Source organism: Aspergillus flavus, chromosome 3 (genome assembly GCF_009017415.1).
Source record: "Aspergillus flavus chromosome 3, complete sequence".
NCBI lineage: Eukaryota > Fungi > Ascomycota > Eurotiomycetes > Eurotiales > Aspergillaceae > Aspergillus > Aspergillus flavus.
In genome coordinates this window covers 3,577,162-3,598,437 of record NC_092407.1, presented here as the reverse complement: position 1 = coordinate 3,598,437, position 21,276 = coordinate 3,577,162, and the positions used below count along the sequence as shown (strand labels likewise).

Below are 21,276 nucleotides of genomic sequence, written 5' to 3'. Positions count from 1 at the left end.
CACTTTGGATGAACTGCATGCGCTCGCATATATGGAGAGTGAGTGCAATAGTAGTACATGGTCTTATAAAAGCAGGTCACTTGTTCTTAAGGACTATACTTACGGAGTGTTGTGTATGCTTGTGACTACCTACTCTCGGACTAATATTGATCCGCCAACAGTTCAACCACACTAAACCTTAACCACAAGGCGGTGAAACAGTGCAGAATGGATCCTCCAACCCCAAGTAAGTTTGTCCATCCAGACTGTTTTTGATAGAGCTGGATACTAGGTCATTCTTAACCTGTACAATTGGTTCAGAGCTTAGTCCGATCAAATCTAAAGACTGCGACTCGGCTGACCGCGCAGCGTCGGATAAAAAGATCTCGGATCTTATTCTTTCTCCTCCATGTGAGTGCAAAAGAGTGTCGCAAATGGATTCGGAGCTGCTACTAATCAGCCTACTATACAGTGATCTTCCCACCTTGTATCGAGACACAAGCCCAAGAAACGGCCGATAGTGATAGCTCGAATATGTCGAAAAACAAAGATGGCAGCTCCTCCGGGGGTTTTCACCAGGAGTATATCGCGTCTTTGCGTTATCGGAATGACCTTCCTCCTCCTGATATGCCTCCGAAGTTCCTTGATATTCCACACGACGGATTAGAGCGTTTTCTTACGCCAGGGTTTGCCTCTAACTTGGCACGTCGTGAAGAACCAAACATTGATGTCGATGCTGAGGGCGGTATGCCCATTGACCTGGTTGGCATCCCAGGCTTGCACTTAGGCGACGAGAGTGGTACGCAACCTATTCGTAGCGCGCTTCACGATATGTCATGGCTAATGGAGTGTATCTAAACAGCGATCATGGCACCTGAAAATCCGGACCCAATTGACCCTGCCGACCTGCCCCTTTTGATGACTTTAGACCAGCTGAAGAACCCAGCACCCCGGAATACGAACGTCAGCTTTCTCCGTCGCACACAGTACATTTCGGCAGGGCTTCGAGCACCGGAAGGTCCTAAAGTCACACCCATGCGATCGAAATCTCGTCCGGCTGAAAAGGCGAAGTCCCTGGACGACCCTGCTTACATCAAGAAATACATACAAAAGGGATTTGATATTGCGTACCCCGATAGCAAGCACGTCGGGGAAGACACACCGAGTCAAATCAAAGGGCACATGCCAACTAAACTTGAAGTTGATGCATGGGCCACTCCTGTGCATCCGGACAACCCTAAACTGAAACCCGTCGGCTTTTACCCTCTCATGCCCGATCTCCAAGGATTCCCAGACCCTGGTGGTTTCGTCCAATTCAAGTTTGACAAAGCACCTATCCAAGATGTCTCTGGCAAGCGAGATAGGCGCATGGACACCGGTATTCTGCTCCCCTCCGCGCCAGAGGAGCGCGTATGTGAGGAACATGCGACGAAAGTGGCTCTGCACAAGACGAACCCCAAGCTGTACCCTGATCCTGGCCCAATTCCCTGGGATTATGATCTCTTCCTCCCTGAGAAGAAGGACTCTATCAAGAAAGTCCTCGCAAGCATGCAGATATATAACCCCGACCGCGACAATGAGGAGCTTTACACCCACGAAGGTCCTGATAACTCCAAATTCCACCGTTTCGATCGCATGCGTACCTTTGCTACCAGCGCTCAGACGCTTGGCGGTGATAACAAGCAGAAAGATATTGCGGTGACACTTTTCAATCCGTCGGAGGCGAAGGAAGATTACCTGTCCTCGAAACAGAAGGCTGCATACTATTACCCCATTCTCGGGAAGACTCGCCTGAAGCCCGAGAGAGCCCGTACTATTGCACAGGCAGGCCTTGCTCCTACCCGCCCTAAGACGAAGGAAGACCAGGTGGATCAAATACAAGTTGTCGTTCGCGATCCAGATGAAGCGGAAGTATACAAGCGCTCTATGCATAGGGCAGCCATTGATCCAAAGTTCGCAAAGACCATGCCCCCTGCACCAGAGGGCGCTAACGATGAGCACGAGTCACCTGAAGAGGGTGACAAGGAGGCTGTCTCCAGAAACCGTGAGCAGAGTGTCGAAGAGGCGGATAGGATGAGTGACGAGTAATCGAGCCTTTCGTGCTCTCTCCACCCTATCTTTATATTTTACCACCTTCGAATTACGACCATGGCTGTATATGTTTCTTTTGTCCTCTGCATATTTTCATACCCTATTCGTATCATGGTGCTGAGATACCATTGGACCTCGTTGCCCTTGCATCTCTCCCTTAAGTAGAATGTCCTGGCTCATGCCGGGACATGGTTGGTGCGTTTGGCTTGTCATTGGTGTCAAGGCTGCAAAACACGGCGTTGACTGGCATGAATAAACATGGATTTCAATTAGCGGATCTTGCTCTTTTTGGTTTTTGAATGTCTTCTTCTTCTTCTTATTTTATGTTCTTGCTGTCCACAGATTCTTGGATAAGGGACAAATTAGCACATAACCTGTTTCATACAATTGCGTGAGAATCATTGTCCTGCAGCTATATACTATACTCCGTAGTAGATACCATTTGTTCTGATTGGCCCCCGTTCCAGCAAGCTTGACCCCTCATGCTTACATCATCCCAGCGGCCACCAAGCCTAAAATAGCAAATAATAAACATGATGGCGTCCGCAAAAACACGGCGCCCGCCAAAACAATCCACCGCCCAATTCAATTGTGCGCTATCAGTCCCCAGCGCCCTTCTATGCACTTGGTTATCCAGTTGATGGGGCTGATTCCGGAGTCGCAATCATGAGGATTACTGAGGTCGTTATCGACGTAAGCCTTCCTGATACACAGCGACGTCGACCAGAGCTTAGAATGCTAACCTGAGGTGGTAGGGTTTCAAATCGTACGCCGTGCGTACGGTGATATCGGGATGGTATGCGCTGACCCAGTTCGAACGCGCAACTTCGATAGAAGCGATATGGCCTCTAATGCTTGTCAAGAGCGTTCGCAAAGTGCAACAAGAGCGCTAACCAAATTGTATTAGGGATGAATCCTTCAACTCCATCACGGGCCTTAACGGCAGTGGTAAATCCAATATCCTCGACGCCATTTGTTTCGTCCTCGGTATCACGAATATGTCGACCGTCCGCGCGCAGAACCTGCAAGATCTGATCTACAAGCGTGGTCAGGCCGGTGTAACGAAAGCTAGCGTAACCATCGTCTTCGATAACAGGGACACCGCCAAATCCCCGATCGGTTTCGAAGAATATGCGAATATCTCCGTGACTCGACAGATTGTTCTTGGCGGTACGAGTAAATATCTGATTAACGGCCACCGTGCGCAGCAGCAGACCGTGCAGAATCTTTTCCAGAGCGTGCAGCTGAATATCAACAATCCCAATTTCTTGATTATGCAGGGAAGGATTACGAAGGTGCTCAATATGAAGGCGGTCGAGATTCTGTCTATGATTGAGGAAGCGGCCGGTACGCGAATGTTCGAGGATCGGAGAGAAAAAGCGGCAAAGACGATGGGTAAGAAGGAGTTGAAGTTGCGCGAAATCGAAGGCCTCCTTAAGGAAGAAATCGAACCTAAACTCGAGAAGCTCCGGTCCGAGAAGCGAGCTTTCCTGGATTTCCAACAGACTCAGAATGACCTGGAACGTCTTACTCGCTTGGTTGTTGCCCACGACTATCTTCGGAGTAACGAGCGGTTACGGGTTGCGGGCGATGAATTCGAGAGTAAAAGGCGCAAGGTGCAGGCCATCGAAGATAATGCGGCCAAGCTTAAGAGTGAGATAGCTCACTTGGAGGAGGACGTGAAGCGGGTGAGAGCGGCTCGTGATAAGGAACTACGAAAAGGCGGAAGGTTCCAGGCACTTGAGGATGAGGTTAAATCTCATTCTCACGAACTTGTGCGGTTGACCACCGTATTCGACTTGAAGAATGCTAGCATCGAAGAAGAAAAGGAGAAATACAAGGAAGCGCAACAAACTGTCAAAGATTTGGAGAAGCTCCTTAAGGAGAAAAAGAAGGTCTACGATAAGTTACAAGCAAAATATGATGCTGCAAAAGCCGAACTGGATGCGCAAACAGCCGAAGTTGAACAGAAGGAGGAACTGCTCCAAACATTGCAGACGGGTGTGGCATCGAAAGATGGCCAAGAAAGTGGTTATCAAGGTCAACTACAGGACGCTCGTAATCGCGCCAGTGCCGCAGCCACTGAACAAGAGCAAGCAAAGCTCAAGATTGCACACTTGGAAAAGCGAATCAAGGAAGAGGAACCCAGAGCCAAGAAAGCAAAGGAGCAGAACTCCGGTCTCCTGAAGGAACTTGAGGGCCTTAAGTCTCAAGCCAAGAAATTAGATGCGGAGCTGGCAAGACTTGGTTTTGAACCAGGAAGAGAAGAGCAGCTCTATCAGGAGCAAACGGCGTTACAGAAGGAAATTCGTGAGTTGCGTCAGCGAGCCGATGGTCTTCAAAGGAAGGTTGCAAATATCGATTTCCAATATGCCGACCCTCATCCGAACTTTGATAGATCCAAGGTTAAGGGCTTGGTCGCTCAGCTCTTTACGCTCGACAAAGAGAAGCTCCAAGCTTCAACGGCCCTTGAAATCTGTGCTGGTGGCCGCTTGTACAATGTTGTAGTCGACAGCGCCGAGACCGGAACGCAGCTGCTGCAAAAGGGAAAGCTGCGCAAGCGCGTAACAATCATTCCTTTGAACAAGATATCATCATTCAAAGCTTCCGCCGAGAAGATCGGGGCGGCGCAAAACATTGCTCCCGGCAAGGTGGACCTTGCCTTGTCGCTTATTGGATACGATGAGGAAGTTACATCGGCTATGAACTACGTCTTTGGCAACACCTTGATCTGTAACGACGCAGAAACTGCGAAGAAGGTGACTTTCGACCCCTCAGTTCGTATCAAGAGTGTCACACTGGATGGCGATGTTTACGACCCTTCCGGTACCCTATCTGGTGGTAGTTCGCCGAACTCGAGCGGTGTCCTCATTACCTTGCAGAAACTAAACGAGGTTACAAGGGAAATCCGGAGCAAGGAGCGGCTACTTGCTACTCTGGAAGAAACGATGAGAAAGGAAAAGAAGAAGCTTGATGCAGTCCGTACGATCAAGCAGGAGTTGGACCTCAAGACTCACGAGATTAAACTTACGGAGGAACAGATCAGCAACAACTCTTCCTCATCGGTAGGTTTTAATTCTCCTCGTTTGAATCTGGATACTAGACTGACTATCCCAGATTATTCATGCTGTCGAGGAGATGAAAGCAAATATTGAGCAGCTCAAGAAAGACATTTCCGACGCAAAAGCTCGTCAGGCGGAAGCATCCAAGGATATCAAGCGAATCGAGAAAGACATGAGCGAATTCAATGACAACAAAGACAGCAAACTTGCGGAACTACAGGAATCCTTAGATTCCCTGAAGAAGAGTCTCGCTAAAAATTCGAATTCGGTCAAGACGTTACAGAAAGAACTACAAGCGTCTCGACTGGAGTCGGAGCAAGTAGGAAGCGATCTCTCAGCTGCCGAAGAACAGAGCGCCGAGGCCGAGAATGCTCTCAATGCCCAAAAGGAAGAAGTCAAATCGCTCAAAAGAGAACAGGCACGGATCAAGGTACGATGAAAACCGAAGCTATAGCTGAGAAACGACTGCTGACTCGTCATAGGATGCCCACGATATTGCCCAGGCTCACCTCGACGACGAAAGAGCTAAGCTTACTGGTTTCGATGAGGAGCTACGAGAACTTGAGCAGACAATGCAGGCAAAGAACTCACAGATCACTGAAGAGGGCCTTGAACTGCAGAAGCTCGGCCATCAGCTTGAGAAACTACAGAAAGACCAACAGGCTGCAGCTCAGACAGTTGCCCATATGGAGGAAGAACACGAGTGGATCGAGGACGAGAAAGATAATTTCGGCCGTCCCAACACTCCCTATGACTTCAAGAACCAGAACATTGCGGAATGCAAGGCCACCCTACGGAATCTCACGGAACGTTCTCAGGGCATGAAGAAGAAGATCAATCCTAAGGTCATGAACATGATCGATAGCGTGGAGAAGAAGGAGGCTGCCCTAAAGAATATGATGAAGACTGTGGTTCGTGACAAGCGTAAGATTGAAGAGACCATTCTCAATCTGGACGAGTACAAGAAGGAGGCTCTTCACAATACCTGGGCCAAAGTCAACGGCGACTTCGGTCAGATCTTCGCAATGCTTCTTCCTGGCAGTTTCGCTAAGCTGGATCCTCCAGAGGGCAAGGAGATCACGGATGGCCTGGAAGTTAAGGTGCAACTTGGCAAGGTTTGGAAACAGAGCTTAACAGAACTGAGTGGTGGACAAAGGTGAGTCGAACATCTTACTTGTTGATGTGGACTTTTGGCTAATCATTGTACAGATCTCTCATTGCTCTTTCCCTCATTATGGCTCTCTTGCAATTCAAGCCGGCGCCCATGTACATTCTGGACGAAGTCGATGCTGCCCTGGATCTGTCTCATACACAGAACATTGGTCGCTTAATCAAGACGCGCTTCAAGGGATCCCAATTCATCGTTGTGTCTCTAAAGGACGGCATGTTCCAAAACGCCAACCGTATCTTCAAGACGAGATTCAGCGAAGGAACCAGTGTGGTTCAAGCTTTGACTCCAGCCGACTTGAAGTAATTTGTTCATGGTACTCCTTGATGTTAGAACTTGGGGTGGGATGCATATATCACAGTCTTCTTTTTGGTTGGGCATTGTGGGATAGGAGCGCATTATGTGGCACGTTCTTGGCCGAGTTTTGGAGACGGTGTTTTTTCCGGGATGATGTATATGGATCTGGATGAACTTCTTTTCCTTTTTTTCTATTTATTTTTTTTTTTGGTGACATTTACATTCTTGTCTCTACACTTTTTTCTAATGATGCACATGACATGAGAATTCTCTGTGAGGTTGATGGTATAAGGGGGTGAAGTGAGACGATAGAGTCCATGGTTGAGATTTCGCAATAGCCGCGGAAGTGTAGAACTTCCGACTGGTATGAATTGTCCCGAGAATTGATCACTCGGAGGTTCAACTCGCCAGTTCCGTACTCCGTACCTCGCAGCCTGCATTTTCAGACCCTTTTTTCTCTTCCATTTCACGTGCTTTAAAACCTTCGAAAGCGTGTCATTCATTTCTCCTTTGTAATTGCCTGTCTTCCTGTTCATCCATCAGTACGAACTGGTGGGTCATTTATATTCCTGGTCCCGAGTGTGGCGCCCGGCTGAACGTCCTCCACCGCCACATATACTGTCTAAGTTTAAATTAAATACTCCGACCGCCTCCCTCCTGGACGTCATTCCCCGGAAAGCGTCCTCGTCGATCCCCGATCCATAGCCAGTTACTTTCACACGCCTTTCTGCGTTTTTACTGGCAGTGTTTTTCAACCCTTCGCTCAGTTGCGATTATCGGGTCTCACGCACACGTTGACCCCTCTCCCGACACCATGCCCGAGGAGGAGCCGTCCCTGAATATCTCCTCGTTGCTGACGCTCGCCGTCGTGTCGTTTTTCGTCATCCGATGGTTCCTCAAGCGTGACGGCGATGGAAGTGATGGAAGCGGTCGCAGCCGTGCGCGCGGAGTCATCGACCCAGCACAAGTGGAACAAATATCCCAGATGTTCCCTCAGCTAAGCACACGCGACATCATGTGGGACTTGCAGCGCAATGGTGGCAACGTCGCAGCAACCACCGAACGCATCCTGACAGGCCGAGGACTGGAGACAGTAAGTATAGGTTTATTCCGGAGTGCCTGTGTCGCGTAGCGAAAGCTGTATGCTGACTAGGAACGTCTTTGTAGCCGCCACCTTCCTTCCAACCTCAGGTCGCCATCCCTCAGGCCAGCGCGCCAGCACAAACTGCCGCCGCCTCCGCGGCGTCGAAATCGGAAGGTCAGGACCTGATTTCGCGGTACAATCTTAGCGGTAAAGTCGCCACCGAGGGCGCTGAGACCACCCAGTCGTCTCCTTCGTCTGGCTGGTCACAGAACAAGGAGGAACGTCAGCGTATACTCCAGAAGCGGAGGGATGATATGATTCTGGCGGCGAGGAAGCGAATGGAGCAGAAGGTCCGCGAGAGTGCGTGATCGAGATACAGAACGACTTTGGATATTTCATCACGGTCTGTATCTGTTGCCTTTCTTTGTTTATTTCTCTCTTTCTTGAAACCCTATTCCTGCCGAGGGTTTTATATTTTTTGGGGGCTGGGATGTGCAGATTGCAACACGGGTCTTTTCTTAACTGATTCTTCCTTCCATCTTGCTATACCCGGTCTTGATTTCCCACTCCTCTCCGACATTCTTTTTTCTCTTCCCTCTTTTTTCTTCCAGCGTGTGTTTCCCGCAAAGCGTTGCATGCTTATGGTGTTAGGTTGAATCAGAATACCCGAGGCTTAGGTACTAGGGAATATAGGGTATATATACATGTATAGAATGGGTTGGTCTAGTAATAGTCTGCAATGTAATTCTCGCAAATGTTATCATTAGTCAATTATCAAGTCGTACGTGTCGTATCGTGTACAGGATATAAACCCATTCGATGATCGTATAGTGCCGCATGTCCTTCAACACATCGTTTCCAGCGAAAAGCGACAACCTTAGTTTAATGTAATTCAACAATTATATACTTTATTATTCACATAAATATCATTTCCGCCAGCTACAGAATCAAACTACCCGATTAAGAAAGCAGATCTTATCAGCTATCACCCACCTATCATGTGCCCAGATACGGAGGACAGATGTATAAACCCCGCCTGTCAATCCGTTGCAATCATGCATTAACGCATTAACTAGCACCATCTACACCACTTTCAATCCAATGTAACCTTTCCCTTCTTCCCAGAAACTATATAAATAGACACTAAGATCTCCCCGGTAGCCTCCTAGTCCTATACCTAACCTAGTTCCTATTCCCTCCCAATTTATCTACTTACAATACAGCAACTACACCAGATTAACCCCGCATATCCAACCTCAACCATGACAATCATCCCCGAAACCCAAACCGCAGCAGTCCTCCCCCCATCCGGCGCAACCGCCGATGCTCTCCTCCAGATCAAAACAGATCACCCCGTGCCTTCTCCGGGCGAGGGGGAAATCCTCGTCAAGATCGAGTATTCGGGGGTCTGCCATTCGGATGTGCATAGTATTCGCGGGGAAACGCCGATGTTGACCGATGTGGCGGGTCATGAGGGGGTGGGGAGGGTTGTTATGGGTATGTACTTTGTATTGTCGTATTGGCAATATTTGATTCATTGACCTGGGGAGGTTGTTGAATCGGGGCGTTGGTAATTGTGAATTGATTATGCTAATTGGTCTTTTTTAGTGGGTGATGGGGTTGATGAGCAGGAGTGGATTGGGAGGAGGGTTGGGATTAGGTTAGTATTTCTTTTTTTCTTTTCTCTTTGCATATATTGCTGTTTCATTGTTGAGTTGATATTAATCTGATATGGTAGATGGCTATATAGTTCTTGTTTGAACTGTGAGATTTGCGCGGTGAATAATACGGCTTGTCCTTATCAGAAGAATGCGGGTGCGGTATGTTATTTCCCCTATGTATGCATTTTTCGTCTGTTAGTATATACCATGCTGATATGAAATGCGGTGTAGAATGTTCCTGGGACTTTTCAACGTGAGTGAACCTGCTATGGAGTATTGCTGTGGGTGGAATAGCTGATAAGCTGGGGTTCAAGAGTATATTGTCAGTCCTGCTATTCATGTCACCAAGATTCCCTCGGAGATTGCGCCCGATGTAGCTGCGCCGTTGCTGTGTGGTATGTTGTCCTCTTCAAGTGCACTAGGTTTATTCTACTCGTGCTGAGTCTTCTATAGCGGGAATTGCGATGTACTCGTCGATTATGAAGACGAGGACACGACCGGGCGATTGGATCGTTCTCCCTGGGGCTGGCGGTGGTCTGGGACATATGTTTGTGGTCCTCGCTGAGATGTGTGAGGTCTATTATGCTGATAATTTTCCAGGGGGGTTCAAATTGCAGTCAAGAAAGGACTGAAAGTCATTGCGATTGATAGGTACTGTTTCCTCTCACCGTTTGTACTGTAGCGATTATTATTATTCCGCGCTAATACCCCCGATAGTGGCGAGAAGAAGAAGGAGTTGTGCCTTGCTCTTGGAGCCACCGCTTTCTTCGATTACAAGGTCGACGATATCGAAAAGGAAGTGAAGAAACTAACGGGTGGGCTCGGAGCCCATGCGGTAATCTGCACCGCCAATAGTGAACCGGCGTATACGCAGAGTATGCGATTACTTCGCAGTCTTGGGGTTCTGGTTTGTGTGGGCATACCCAGTGTCCCGTTCAGGTTACCGGCGACTCCGTTTGATATGATCGTTAAAGGGTTGACTATTGTCGGGAATTCTGCGGGCACGGCAAAGGAGATGGACGAGTTGATGGAGATGGCTGTCGCGGGCGATGTGCGGGCACATATTGAGTGCTTTGAACTGGATCAGATCAATGATGTGGTAATGCGCCTTGGACGCTCTGAGATTGATGGGAGAGCTGTGGTGAAGATCCCGGTATAGATGATTGCATCGTTTATTAGGGCGAATTGGTTGCTCTCTTAGAACATCTTGTTTCTAAGAGTCAAAACTTCAAGTGATAGTTTTTGGATCTCAGCTTGCACTACGATTCTGGACATGGCGAAGAACATACTCAGGTACCTCTCCGACGTTTGAGATAGTGGAGCATGAAGCCCACCAAGTTCGCCCCGCCATGAGCGGTATCCTGTATGGGTATTGCACTCTATTTGAGTGCCCCACTGTAGTTAGAGAAAGGCCTGTCGGAATGGGTCGAGAGCAGAGTGGTACAGAGAATGCGATTTTTCGCTAGCACCTTTATTCGTGGCAAAACATTGGATGTCCATCCCGATCGATAGTCCCAATGCGATCGCCACAAGACTCAACAGGTCTGAGCCCACGAAAGAGGATTTCGCTCGGGTGAAGGCATTGAGTCAATACAAAGTAAAAGAGTCGTCAATTGCGTGGTAGTAGTATAAACACTATACTTCTTAGCAGGTCCATCCTAGTACTGGTCCATAGTATAGTATGGTATAGTTACCCAACCCACTCCATTCTAATTTTGAAACCACCGGGTTCAGTTTTCGTCGTCCGAGTTGACCATCGTGCAGCTTTAAGAGGAAGGGTATATTGAGAAACTGTTCTCATACCGGGATTTTCCCTTGCATCGACGGGGGTGGTCGAATGGATCCGCCAGAGGGGGAAGTGTGCCGGCAGCCTGCCCGCTGATTGGCGCAACCGAAGTATGCAACGCAGGAACCTCGAACATCATCCGTAATTTGGCTCTCGTTTCTTCCCCACAACTTTCCTCTTGCTTGACTCCCTGATGGCCAGTGCATGTCCACACATGCAGACATACTGCTCTCTGACTTGTCGGTTTCCGCTGGTGGATCGGATCCCTTTGCGTCGGTGCTCCAGCTCCACGAGCAGATCCCCCGTCGCCATAGTGGCAGCGTCGTTGCTAAACTTCGACCTGAGAAGATAATGACCCGTTCATTTTCGGAGTTTAATGTCCTTAGTCGGACTCAATTGCTTCGAAAATGATTCGCCTCAGGCCTCGTGGAGCCAATGGAGCCTCGTGAGAGGATTTGCTTTCATCCTCGTCTTGCCGCAGTTATCGATCATATTCCCCTTTGAGCCGGTGCAGCTTATCACTTGCCACGCCCATGTGTGTCTCTGATAGGACATCGCATTGCTATCCCTTCGTTTGGATCCGGCCTTTGTAATGGAGAGAGGGGCATGGTGGGGCACTAGAACGATGCATTCAACGCAGTTCTCCTGCTGGTGGTCTGGTGGAGGCGTTTGATTCAAGAAGGGCCTCCTTCCTCGTCCTTGGGTCTCCTTCAGTGTCAGATTCATATCTGTCTCTCTCCTTTAACAGGAGGAATCAACTTCTCTCCAACCACATCTCAACGCCATGAGTTCCCTAAGTAGTAGCAGCTTAGGCGGTGTCGCGAACCGCATGGACTGGCTCTATGTCTACATCGCCGGCACTGCCTTCCTTGTCTGCGGCTTGGTTGCCGTTGTTCACTTATTATCTTCTCAGAAGCAGAAGGCCGACTTCAACAAAAATGGCGGTCTCTTCACCTATGTGAAATTCATTTATGCCACATTCCTCAAGCCCCATGACAAAAGTGGGAATGGCCAACAGGACGCCTTGGAGAGCTTCTACAAGACACAGGTGCGTGTTGATGAATCTCCAGCGGCTCTAAGGTCAATTGCTAAAACACCATCAGGCTGGTGCGTATGATGCCACGCGCAAGCGCCTTCTACGTGGCCGAGAGGACATGCTTGGCCTCGTTGCGGCCCAGCTAAAATTCAAAACGGAAAACAAAGAATTGAAAGCGGGAAAGGCAGTTTGGGTCGATGTAAGATCATTTCTATTTCACACAGTTATTTGGGACGTTGCTGACAATGTAGATTGGCGGCGGGACTGGGTGAGCACAATCGAAAGCCAGTGTTGGTCTGCTCTAACTAGGTACAGATACAACATCGAGGCTATGTCAGCTTTCTTACCCGTAAACGAGTTCTTTTCCCATGTATACCTCGTCGACCTTTCCCCTTCTCTTTGCCAAGTAGCTCGTGAACGATTTGAGCGATTGGGGTGGAAAAACGTCAGCGTTGTCTGTCAAGATGCGCGGTCTTTCCGCTTGCCGGACGCAGACAGCGTTGACCCACGGACGAAGAGCACGCCGGGCGCAGATCTCATCACTATGAGCTACAGTTTGTCTATGATACCCGATTATTATAGCGTGGTTGACTCGCTGCCGGCGCTGTTGAAGCCATCTGGAGTTCTGGGAGTTTGTGACTTCTACGGTTGGTACCCCCGATGTTGACCTTCCGCAATGCATCCTCCCAATTTGATCATTTCTCAAATTGCTGTGTTATGGGCAGCTTGTAGAAGACTAACCCCTTATAGTCCAAAGCATCGTGGATGTCTCGTCCCGCAACTACACCGGCGGTGCCTTCAACCGTCATGTCAACTGGCTTGGCCGGGTGTTCTGGCGTGCTTGGTTTGATGTGGATCGTGTTAGTCTCGAGGCTGCCCGCAGAGATTACTTAGAATATCGGTTCGGAACTGTTGTCTCGGCTAGCGAAAGGAACTACCTTCTCGGAGGAATCCCGTACTATATCTTCGTTGGATGCCAGAAGGACATCACCTCCAGCCAATCGGGGAGGGAGGCCATTGAAAAACTGGATGCATCCTTCACCGAATCGCCATACCTTGCCCCTGCCAACCATCGACAGGAGATGGATAAAGCCATTGAATTGAGTGCACAAGAGGTACGCTCCAAAGCTTACGAATCTGCCGTCATCAACCTAGGCTCCAACCTCCCCCTTCCATCATCTTTCTACCAAAACCACCACTACCGGATATTCTACAACGACCTGCTCCCCAAGCACACGCAGTTCAAGAATGAATATATCTACGCTTTCAACTGGGAGGATCCTCGTGTAGACCACCGTCTACTTAACATCCAACGAGACGACGTGATCCTGGCAATCACCAGTGCTGGAGACAACATCTTGGATTATCTCCAGAAGAGCCCACGACGCGTGCATGCTGTTGACCTGAACCCTAACCAAAATCATCTTCTTGAACTCAAGGTTGCAAGCTTCATTGCCCTTGGTCACCGTGATGTCTGGAAGATCTTCGGCGAAGGAAAGCACTCTGACTTTCGCCAACTTCTCATCTCGCGACTGAGCCCACACCTCTCAAGCCAAGCTTTCCAATATTGGCTTGAGCATGCCCATATTTTCACATCCTCTTACAGTCGAGGACTCTATGAGACTGGAGGCTCACGCCATGCAATTAAGATGGTCCGTTACCTCTTCAAGGTGTTCGGATTGGAGGGCCAAGTCCAGAAATTATGTGAGGCTCAGACTCTAGCTGAACAGCGTGAAATCTGGCCGCGTATCCGCTCAGTCTTGATGAGCAAGCCTCTTCACTGGGCTGTCGTCGGAACCGAATGGTTTGCTTGGAAGGCCGCAGGCGTGCCCCGAAATCAGCGAAACATGATCATCGACGATTTCTTCAAGCGAAACGGTCTCAACCAAGACATGAAGCAGGCGAAGGACATCAGCGGTCAATCGATTTGGGAATATGTTGTGGATACTCTAGACCCCGTCGTGAAGGACACTTTGATCAGCAACGATAATTACTTCTACTTCCTGTGTCTTCAGGGGCAATTCTCCAGAAGGTGAGCTTTCTCGGCGCGCCGAATGGCGACTTGACTAACCATGACAGATGCCATCCCACCTACTTGTCTCCCAAAGCGCACGTGAAGCTGTCCTCTCCGGGGGCCTTTGACGGTCTTCGTATCCACACCGATGAGATTAACGAAGTGATCAAGCGGATAACGCCGGGCAGCCTAACCATAGCCGTGGTAAGTGTAGCCCCATCAGCTACAGTACGCTCGACTGGACTGACATGCGTCTTAGGTCATGGACTCGATGGATTGGTTCGACCCTGAGGGTAGCGATGCCTCGGTGCAAGCACAGAAGCTTAACCACGCTTTGAAAATGGGCGGTCGTATACTGCTCCGTTCGGCTAGTATCGACCCCTGGTACGTGCGACACTTTGAGGAGAACGGCTTTTCTGCGCGACGTGTCGGCGCCCGATTCCCGGGAACATGTATTGACCGGTAAGTTTGAGTCTCACCGAATATTTGAGAGTCGTATTGACTGAAGTAGGGTGAATATGTATGCCTCGACGTGGATCTGCACCAAGACCAAGGAATTGGAACCGGTGCGACCAACTGCCGAGCGGTCGATCTCTTTACTGTCGCTGAATGGGACGGAGAAGCGATCGAGTGTCGAGCACCTTGACCTATAATTACCATTCGCCGATCTACGCTGGTAGTATGAGAAACTATTTTTACACTTATGATTATTTCCTCAAATAAAGTTCAGCTCATTGGGCGGGATTCTGTCTGACTAAGAGATGAGGCAGCAGAAGTAGAAAATTCATACCCTGTTGATTACTGGTGATCTACCACCAACACCATGTTTGTATGTATCTTTGTAAATCATGAATGAATGACAGTTGGTTACTTCAATATAATGGAGTCTCACAGACAGGGGCTGTCAAACAGGGAGTCTAGGGTTTGAAGAATGAAATGAAAGTGAAACAGTCCGGAAACAGTCAAGGTCACAGTAGACGCCAAACTTGTGTGAGGAGTTACCAAAATTTGGACCAGAGGTATGTGCATTTCAATTTTTTTCCCAAGTGGTGTTCCCTGTTATACTCAATTTCTCGTCCTGTTTGCCACGAAAAGAGGCCTATGAGGCAGTGATTCCCCTCCTCCCGTAGCCCTAATTGCGAAGAGTCACGGATCAGTTCGGTTTAATTAAACGACGGGATTAGAATTTTCTGGTGCCTGACCAACGCCTCAGGAACCGAAGCTAATTTCTTTTGGCTGCAGAGTGAGCGCCCTACCGCCCGTCATCAGCGAATCAGTAAATGCTCAGCCTTGTTCTAGCCCCAACTAATCGACCGCAGCATCGCCAACACACTCCCGAACCGGATCTCCCACGTCATTCGCCGCTGCGCTGGTCCCTTGAAGACTGAGTTTTGTAATCTGTCTATTCTTGGGTGGCTCTTTGACTCCGACGGTCATGAAAGGAAACACGATGATTTGTTCACCTCCTGTGGATTCCGAAGGGTAATGCTGGCAGCTATCCATCTTTCATGGCGACGTGAGACACCAGGCAAGAGCGCATGCCTGACAGCGCCGAATAGCCAGTAAACTCATCTAGCCGAGTCCCTTGCACGGTCATCATTGGATGAGAGTCGTTCCCCGAATTCTTTTCGCCGAAGGGAAGCGACTGCATGGAATACGGGCCTATCATCCCGAAAGCCACTGCAGAACTCGTGTTTGTCAAACTTAGTTGTTCGTTAGTATTTAGGGCTTCTCTCCCCTCGTCTTCCTTGCTGCAAATTCTGCACATCCTTTTTGCCCTTTCGTACCCATTACGGTCTTTAGCCCTAGAGCAGTGCTCTCCACACTCCTTGCAATCGTATCAGCTATACTTGCCTTTGCAAACGCCACTCTTTTAGCTCGTTTGCATGTGCGACGGTTCAAGTTTGCGCCAGATCTAATCTCACCGCAAACACCTTTGATTTTCTGCAGATATATCATTGGCTGCATTGCGATATCTATCAACTCCAATCTTTCTTTCGAGTTTCTAAAGGTCTTTCGCCATTCTATTGTCGCGTACCAGACTTTTTATAGTCATTTAGCTTGAGCGCCGAGAGAATGAAGGTCACCACTATCGCATCCGTTCTCTGCCTCGCTGCGACCCAGCTTGTCGCTGCGGACGTTGTCGTCACCTCAACGGCGACAAACACGATCACTAAAACGGTTTACCGTGTTACCTCCGAAACCGCCGCTGAGAGCCTGTCTGCCACTCCTCTTGCTTCTTCTCCAAGCTCTACGGGCTCTATAGCCTCCAGCCATGCGCACCACGCTAGCGCTGCGTCGACTAGCTCAACCAACACGGCCAGTCCGTCAGCTACTTTGAATTCCGCCGCTGGAACCTTTGATGCCAATAAGCCCGTTGCACTCGTTGCTGGTTCTTTGGCTTTGCTATTGGGCTACCTGTGATCAAGCTCAACAGTTCCACTATCTGACAGCGGTACCTTACTGTGGTGCTGTGAAACTCTGTTAACGATCAGCCACGACGTCTTCAGATATCAGGATTGGCTGCAGCGATTAATGAGGTATTATCACTGGCAGATGAATTCTTTCTTTCTCTTTCTCTACCCTTTTTTTATTACTTCTGTTATACCTCTTTTTGAATACTTTCTTTCCTTCCCTTCTTCCCAGGATTTGTTTTGAAGATCATGACATTCTGGAAGAAGCTGGGTGTTAAGGATACATGGACGTGCTGATATACCCCTTATGACTGCGATTGGTTACGAGTTGATGGTGTTTGATGCCCTTTCGATATGCTATGGCTGGTGTGTTCTGCAATCAGTTTGGTTGCCAAATAGTCGATCCGAATCTTGCAGGCTTCGTACTATGGGACTGCAACGTTGCTGTTAGCGATGTATCTAGGTCGTTGATAGTCAAAGAACATACTAGTCATTTCTACGTATTTTATTTTTCTTTCCAAAGCCTAGACTTGAAGAATGTAACATGATGATTAGGGCGCAGACGATCCATCAGATAAAAAAGCCGAGCCGAGTGGGCTGTTATCAGTAGGGCGTCTGATTGGCGGATCGCGTGGGGGACGCGTGCCGGGCATTGCAAGTAAACAGTCCAAAGTCCAACGCACTGAACCCACTGGAATTAAATCACTTCCCGTCTGACGATCTGCATTCTTTCGGACACAATGGATCCGGTGCGCAGCCGGTGATGTGATCCGATCTGCGAAAAAAAACGGTGTCGTCTGCGCATATACTTCTCTTGTCCATCGAAGCTCCATCTCGTTCCCACAAGACACGCGCCACCTGCATTTCAAACAGTCCCACCATCGCACGTTCTTGGCTGTCACCCCCGTCTTGTTTTTCCGGCACAGAAACGTGCCAGCCAGTGACAGCTTTCGTCTGACATCATGGATAACGAGATCCCTCTGCCCCCGCCGCGGCGCATCCGGCATCGCTCCCCGACCAAAACCCCCGTCGCGTCCGGCTCGTCGCTGCGCAAGACGTATCAGCTCTCGCGCTTTGATGACCGGTCCAGCCAGCCGTCGAGTGACCCCGCGCTCTTTTCGAGTGATGATATCCCCGCCTCTGGTCTCGAGAACTATCATGCGCCTGTCCCCTCCGGGAGCAGGAAACGACGATACCGTGGCACTTGGTGGGGCGAGATGGTGAAGGATCCCAAGCGGAAGAGGGCGGATTTCAAGGAGAAGCGACATGTGGATAGTGGTGTGTGGATGGGGAGCGATGAGTCCGGGGCGGATTCCCTGTTGCCATCGGAAGATCCATCAATGTGGGGAGAGGAGTTGCTGAAGGATACCGGCAATTCCGCAGTAACAGGGAGCCGGACTGATGTTGCTATGCATGATAGCGAGCGGTGGACGGCACAGGGTCAGCCTTGGACGCAGCGGAGTGGCCTGAAAAAGGTCGAGGAACCGAAAGAGCATCAGGCCGCACGGAATATTGTCAATGAATGCTTGGAAAGTGGACAGGATAGCGTTGACTTAAGGTGAGCTTGTGTATCCACAGTCACTGTTCAACAAGGCTAATATCTTGCAGTAATTGTTTTCTGAGGGTCGTACCCCCTGACTTGCTGCGGCCCTTGCAGCATCTCACTAAACTCCCTGCGATCATCGAACCTCCCATCACCGAAGACGTCTACAGCTCCTTACAACCCTTCCTACGTCTATTCCTCACTGGCAATTCTCTGCAATCGGTGCCTGGAGAATTGTTTGAGCTTGGCTCCTTAAAAGTCCTTAGTCTTCGCTATAACAAACTCACGGAGATCCCTCCGGCAATAAGAAGGTTGACCTTGCTGCAAGAAGTTAATCTTGCGGTCAATCGCTTGCAGTACCTTCCGTGGGAGCTGCTGTGGCTGATTAAAAAGGGTGACCTGAAACATATGATCGTGCGGCCCAACCCGCTCATGCAGATCCACGAGGCAGAGATCGCCCAGTGGCATTCGCCGGAGGGCACAGAGTTGGACTCGCCAGAGGGAACATTGAAGCTTCGTGACTATGAGGGCCCAGCGCCCGAGGAAGCATGGGCCCCCATCCACGTCGCCACTGGCCCTGTTCGCCGATTTAACATGGAGGGCATGCCGGTCGATGCTCCAGCTAGCGGCATGAGCGCGAGTCAACCAAATCAACAAGAATCCCGGGTTCCGTCCCTACGTGAAATATCTCTGCTGGCGTGCACCCGGTCGGTCTTCTTCGACCAAGTCTCAGATGAAGAGATGGCTGACTATCCTGGCTTGATACTCCGCATGCTCCGACAGGCGAAAGAAGTCTGGAACGGTGGCGGCCGGTCATGCTCGGTGTGCCACCGAAGCTTTGTACTGGCTCGTACTGAATGGATCGAATGGTGGGACTGCAGTACATATGAGAGTGGACTCAAAGGGCCACGTTGTTCGGGCGAGAAACTTCGTCCCCTTCCTTTCCGCCGACTAGGTTGCAGCTGGGCCTGCGTGCCGAACGCTGAGGCGGATCAACATTCTCGGGAAGAATTACAGCTGTGAGGTGATTAGCTGTTGATAATTGGGATTTGTTTTTGTTGTATACATATATGCCTTGGGCGGGCGGTATTTATGAATGCCCAGTATAGTATTCGGGTGATATATTTACATAGGGGTATCACTACCTTAACTGACACATCTACTTGCTCAATAGGGCACAAATGTACAACCAAGGACATAAAGATAAGCCATTCAGTAGACACATTAAAATCAACATCATGTATCCTCCAGGATACTCCTACCCCACAGATCCATAAGATTCGCATCTATACCTCAACCCAGTCCCTCTGATTCGCCCATTCCACAGACCAAGATGAGGGGAACCCTGCCCAGACAATCTAGACAAGAGACAAGACGAACAACCGGAGAATCATCTTCCTGGAGGTTATAATCAGCTCCATTTCTCCGCAAAAATCCCCGCATCTCCTTCCGCCATAAGACGGGGTAAACCCCACATATGAACCAAGCCATCCCTACAGTAAAATAAGAAGAGACCAATTCACAACTCCCAAACCATCTCAATCAATTCCCACAGAGGAACAGCCATCACAATGACCAGAAATTCAGACCTCCCAACCGCCGCCCAAATCCCCCTCCAAACCTTCCACCTCCCCGTCTTCCCCCCCGAAGCAGCCAACCTCAAACACCTAACCCTAACCTCGGACATCAAACCAACCGACTACGCAGATTTCCTTTCTACCCCTTTATCGGAAGACGCAGTACCATCTCTGCCAAGGGGAATCGAATCCCTAACCCTAGAACTCTTCTCGCTGGGCTACCCAGCCCCCTTCCTGACGAGACTTGGAAAAGCCCTCCCCAATCTCAAAGACCTAACTCTATATTCCCATCTCATCGACGGCGTAAGCGATTCCTCTCGTCGAGATGCGGGAGATTTCATCCATGGTCTCTTGACAGGGTCAAAAGATGGAGGCTTACGAGAACTCCATCTCCTGGATGTATTCTGCAGGAAAGGGTTTATTTCGGGGATCGGTGACATTTTACAGGATCTAGGTGGCGGTGGAGAGGCTGATAGGAAATTACGGTTTCTGGAGGTTTCGTATACGTATCGGGGGCATTCGGATGGGGAGTTCTTGTCGAGGATTCCGGTGGATGAGTTACCGGGATTGATTGTTGGGGGATTGGTGGGTGTTTCGTTGAGGTTGGAGGCTACTTCTACCTCTTCTTCTACTACTTCTACTTCTACTACTGGTGCTGGTGCTGGGTTGGAGGGTGTGCCTGATGATCCGGCTGATGTGGATGAGGATGGAGTTAGGGTTGGGAGGAAGCCGGAGGGGATTATACCTGTTGGGTCTGGACATGAGGGGACGAAGTTGTTGGTGGAGAAGTTGGGTAGGACTGGGACTGGGGATGAGCCTGAGTCTGGGTTGAAGATGCTGGATTGTACGCTTTATGCCTTGTCTCTTGAACAGATGGGATATGTGCTGAAGCGGCAGAGACGGTTGGCTGTTCTTAGTGTTAGTGTTCTTGTTCCTGAGGGGGATGAGGCGAAGAGAGGATTATTGGAGACTTTGAGATTGGGGGGTGAGGAACTTGAGGTTGTGGAGGTTGTTGGGGTTCCTGGGCAGGAATGGAAGGATGTAAGTGTTCTTAGTTGTGTGGTGTTTGGTTTTATATTGACTGGTTTCGATCTAGGTTGCGGACTCTGTGAAGTCTGAGGAGCTTTTCCGGGACGTGTTTCCTTCGTCATCTGATATGCTGGATCTTGGTGCTGCTTTGCCGCGTTTGGAGAGCTTTTCCATGACTGTTTTGAGGGCACCTGCTTTTGGGTCTGTTTCTTGGGTGAGGAAGGATGGGAAATGGGTGGATGGCACGGAGCGGTTGTAGGAGGCTGATGTTGACTTGTATCGAGGTATTTATAGTCTGCTTTTATTTTTGTCTCTTCTTTCAAAGTGCCATATTACATAGCTCTCAAGGTCGAGTCCCTGGCTAGTAAACTTTCCATACAACACCAGAGGAATGACTGTATCATGAAACAGGAAACAGTCTCGAGAGTTAGTCGAGGGCCACAGACAGACAGATTACATTCAAACGGTCTCAGTCCTCATCTTCTAGTATTATTGGGAACTATGCTCCTGTGCGGCTAGACTCTGGAAACAGTGA

General features: G+C 49.5%; 8 protein-coding genes across 8 annotated transcripts; all 8 read left to right on the top strand.

Annotated features, from left to right (window-relative positions):
* The first annotated feature begins 38 nt into the window (after positions 1 to 38).
* F9C07_1448878 (Paf1-domain-containing protein) lies at positions 39 to 2,402 on the top strand. The gene is made up of 4 exons (XM_041291197.2): positions 39 to 226; positions 301 to 390; positions 452 to 778; positions 842 to 2,402. Exons 1-4 carry the CDS (start codon positions 208 to 210, stop codon positions 2,065 to 2,067), a joined length of 1,662 nt encoding a protein of 553 aa, XP_041144993.2. The 5' UTR covers positions 39 to 207; the 3' UTR covers positions 2,068 to 2,402.
* Positions 2,403 to 2,736: 334 nt separating this feature from the next.
* Positions 2,737 to 6,606, top strand: F9C07_7264 (putative nuclear condensin complex subunit Smc2; the record flags this gene model as incomplete). Its single annotated transcript, XM_041291196.1, has 6 exons — positions 2,737 to 2,763; positions 2,826 to 2,866; positions 2,978 to 5,135; positions 5,188 to 5,562; positions 5,615 to 6,288; positions 6,342 to 6,606. 6 exons carry the CDS (start codon positions 2,737 to 2,739, stop codon positions 6,604 to 6,606), a joined length of 3,540 nt encoding a protein of 1,179 aa, XP_041144992.1.
* Positions 6,607 to 7,411: 805 nt separating this feature from the next.
* On the top strand, positions 7,412 to 8,049 carry F9C07_7263 (uncharacterized protein; the record flags this gene model as incomplete). Its single annotated transcript, XM_041291195.1, has 2 exons — positions 7,412 to 7,690; positions 7,765 to 8,049. 2 exons carry the CDS (start codon positions 7,412 to 7,414, stop codon positions 8,047 to 8,049), a joined length of 564 nt encoding a protein of 187 aa, XP_041144991.1.
* An 894-nt stretch (positions 8,050 to 8,943) lies between these two features.
* F9C07_7262 (putative alcohol dehydrogenase) lies at positions 8,944 to 10,501 on the top strand (the record flags this gene model as incomplete). Its single annotated transcript, XM_071511598.1, has 8 exons — positions 8,944 to 9,178; positions 9,290 to 9,341; positions 9,420 to 9,519; positions 9,574 to 9,595; positions 9,645 to 9,737; positions 9,796 to 9,889; positions 9,943 to 9,993; positions 10,060 to 10,501. 8 exons carry the CDS (start codon positions 8,944 to 8,946, stop codon positions 10,499 to 10,501), a joined length of 1,089 nt encoding a protein of 362 aa, XP_071365174.1.
* A 1,411-nt stretch (positions 10,502 to 11,912) lies between these two features.
* On the top strand, positions 11,913 to 14,831 carry F9C07_2231274 (uncharacterized protein; the record flags this gene model as incomplete). Its single annotated transcript, XM_041291214.1, has 8 exons — positions 11,913 to 12,176; positions 12,232 to 12,363; positions 12,416 to 12,432; positions 12,480 to 12,811; positions 12,915 to 14,196; positions 14,244 to 14,382; positions 14,438 to 14,640; positions 14,690 to 14,831. 8 exons carry the CDS (start codon positions 11,913 to 11,915, stop codon positions 14,829 to 14,831), a joined length of 2,511 nt encoding a protein of 836 aa, XP_041144989.1.
* Positions 14,832 to 16,254: 1,423 nt separating this feature from the next.
* Positions 16,255 to 16,602, top strand: F9C07_7260 (uncharacterized protein; the record flags this gene model as incomplete). Its single annotated transcript, XM_041285465.1, has 1 exon — positions 16,255 to 16,602. One exon carries the CDS (start codon positions 16,255 to 16,257, stop codon positions 16,600 to 16,602), a length of 348 nt encoding a protein of 115 aa, XP_041144988.1.
* A 952-nt stretch (positions 16,603 to 17,554) lies between these two features.
* On the top strand, positions 17,555 to 19,158 carry F9C07_7259 (leucine rich repeat domain protein; the record flags this gene model as incomplete). Its single annotated transcript, XM_041285464.1, has 2 exons — positions 17,555 to 18,150; positions 18,201 to 19,158. 2 exons carry the CDS (start codon positions 17,555 to 17,557, stop codon positions 19,156 to 19,158), a joined length of 1,554 nt encoding a protein of 517 aa, XP_041144987.1.
* Positions 19,159 to 19,432: 274 nt separating this feature from the next.
* F9C07_1448823 (uncharacterized protein) lies at positions 19,433 to 21,163 on the top strand. Its single transcript, XM_041291192.2, has 2 exons — positions 19,433 to 20,753; positions 20,809 to 21,163. Exons 1-2 carry the CDS (start codon positions 19,707 to 19,709, stop codon positions 20,998 to 21,000), a joined length of 1,239 nt encoding a protein of 412 aa, XP_041144986.1. The 5' UTR covers positions 19,433 to 19,706; the 3' UTR covers positions 21,001 to 21,163.
* Positions 21,164 to 21,276: the final 113 nt, after the last annotated feature.